The sequence below is a fragment of the Dermacentor andersoni genome, chromosome 4 (genome assembly GCF_023375885.2).
Source record: "Dermacentor andersoni chromosome 4, qqDerAnde1_hic_scaffold, whole genome shotgun sequence".
Classification (NCBI taxonomy): domain Eukaryota; kingdom Metazoa; phylum Arthropoda; class Arachnida; order Ixodida; family Ixodidae; genus Dermacentor; species Dermacentor andersoni.
Genome location: NC_092817.1, coordinates 64016042 through 64017511, shown reverse-complemented (window position 1 = coordinate 64017511; position 1470 = coordinate 64016042). Strand labels below are relative to the sequence as shown.

At 43.2% G+C, this 1470-nt stretch overlaps 1 protein-coding gene across 1 annotated transcript; it reads right to left on the bottom strand.

Moving 5' to 3' along the window:
* Positions 1-355: 355 nt before the first annotated feature.
* On the bottom strand, positions 356-928 carry LOC126536706 (uncharacterized). The gene has a single exon (XM_050183728.1). The coding sequence runs from the start codon at positions 926-928 to the stop codon at positions 356-358; it is 573 nt and encodes a 190-aa protein (XP_050039685.1).
* Positions 929-1470: the final 542 nt, after the last annotated feature.

Below are 1470 nucleotides of genomic sequence, written 5' to 3'. Positions count from 1 at the left end.
ATAATCCGACAAGACCTCAAAGCACAAATAATTTTGCACATATAAAGATACACCACCACCACGCTTTCCATCTCGAAATACTGAAATGGGTTTATAACCAGGAAACTCGCTGACATCTGCATTTGAGGTAAACCATGTTTCAGTGAAGGCAATAAGGTCAAAATTAAAGTTCAGTTTAGTTAATTCAGCTTCTACTTCTTCTGATTTAATTTTTAGGCTTTGACAGTTCAAGTGGTAAAGAGATAGTGTGTTGCGAGGATTGTAAGCACCATCCTTTAGAAAGTCGGTGAATGACTCGGCAGTAAAATAAGCCATTGTTGAGCAGGTGTACTGCGCAGTCTCGCAGCAACAGTGATTAAACCATCTTATCAATGTCCTCCTCACAAGCGATCCTGATGGCTCGTGCACCAGGTTGCTTTCGAGCGTAGATCTTTCCTTCCTTTGACCAGACGAAAGCGTACTTCATTTCCTTAGCCTTCATTTTAGCGAGCCACAGTAAATTCCTGCTAGAAGCCGTCAGGTTATCAAAGAATCGAATGTCATCTTCGCATTCTTTGCGCTTTGAAATCCAGTCTGTTTTTGTGGATCGGTTGGCAAAACGGATCAAAACCACAGGCACCTTGTCTGGTTGAGATGGAAGGCGGTGTAGCCCTTCAATGTCATTTGCTACAAGTGTGGGCAAGTCAAGCTTCACAGCAAGGCTGTTTACTTTGCTCAGTAAATCTTCACCATCTGTCACAGGCATTCCATGTATTTCCATGTTTTGCCGCCTACTGTAGTGGCTCAGGTCGTTCAATTCCTGACGCAGTTTTCGAATTTGCTGCCCGTCCTGGTTTGCCTCAATGTCGTCAACTCTCTTACGCAGGAGCTCGATTTCCTTGTCATGCCAATTAGATACTTCGAGCAATTTGTCATACGTGTTAGACATAGGTTGTACAGACTTTTCAATGCTTGAAACGGTTTCCTTCAAAGATGTCAGATCATCCACTTTGGCCGTGAGATTTACCAATGACTTACTAATCTCAGCAAGCCGTTTGCATAGGACAGCAGAAGATGCATCACTGCTGATATCCTGACTGCGAGACGCCGAAGATCGACATGTCAAGCATTTCAAGGCTTTTCTTAATTCAGCATTTTTTGCTTTGAAACTCCGCTCCCCAACCCCTGCACACTTCCCTATATGAAACCTTTGACAGCAATCTGCACAAGTCATAAATTCTTCACCATCTATAATATCTTCGTAGCATGCAGAACAAGGATCAAAATTTTCAGATGACATTGCAAGCAAGACACTAGACCATGGGCAGCAGTGGCAGCAGTTATTTTAATAATAAACGCGAATGTTTTATGGTGAAAGTCTTAAGTGGCGCATGAGTCGAAAAATCCCTTGTCCGGCGTAATAGAAAGAAACTGACCGTCGGGCGTTATGGCACCAAAATTGAATGGCACCAAAACTGATGGCGCCACTCA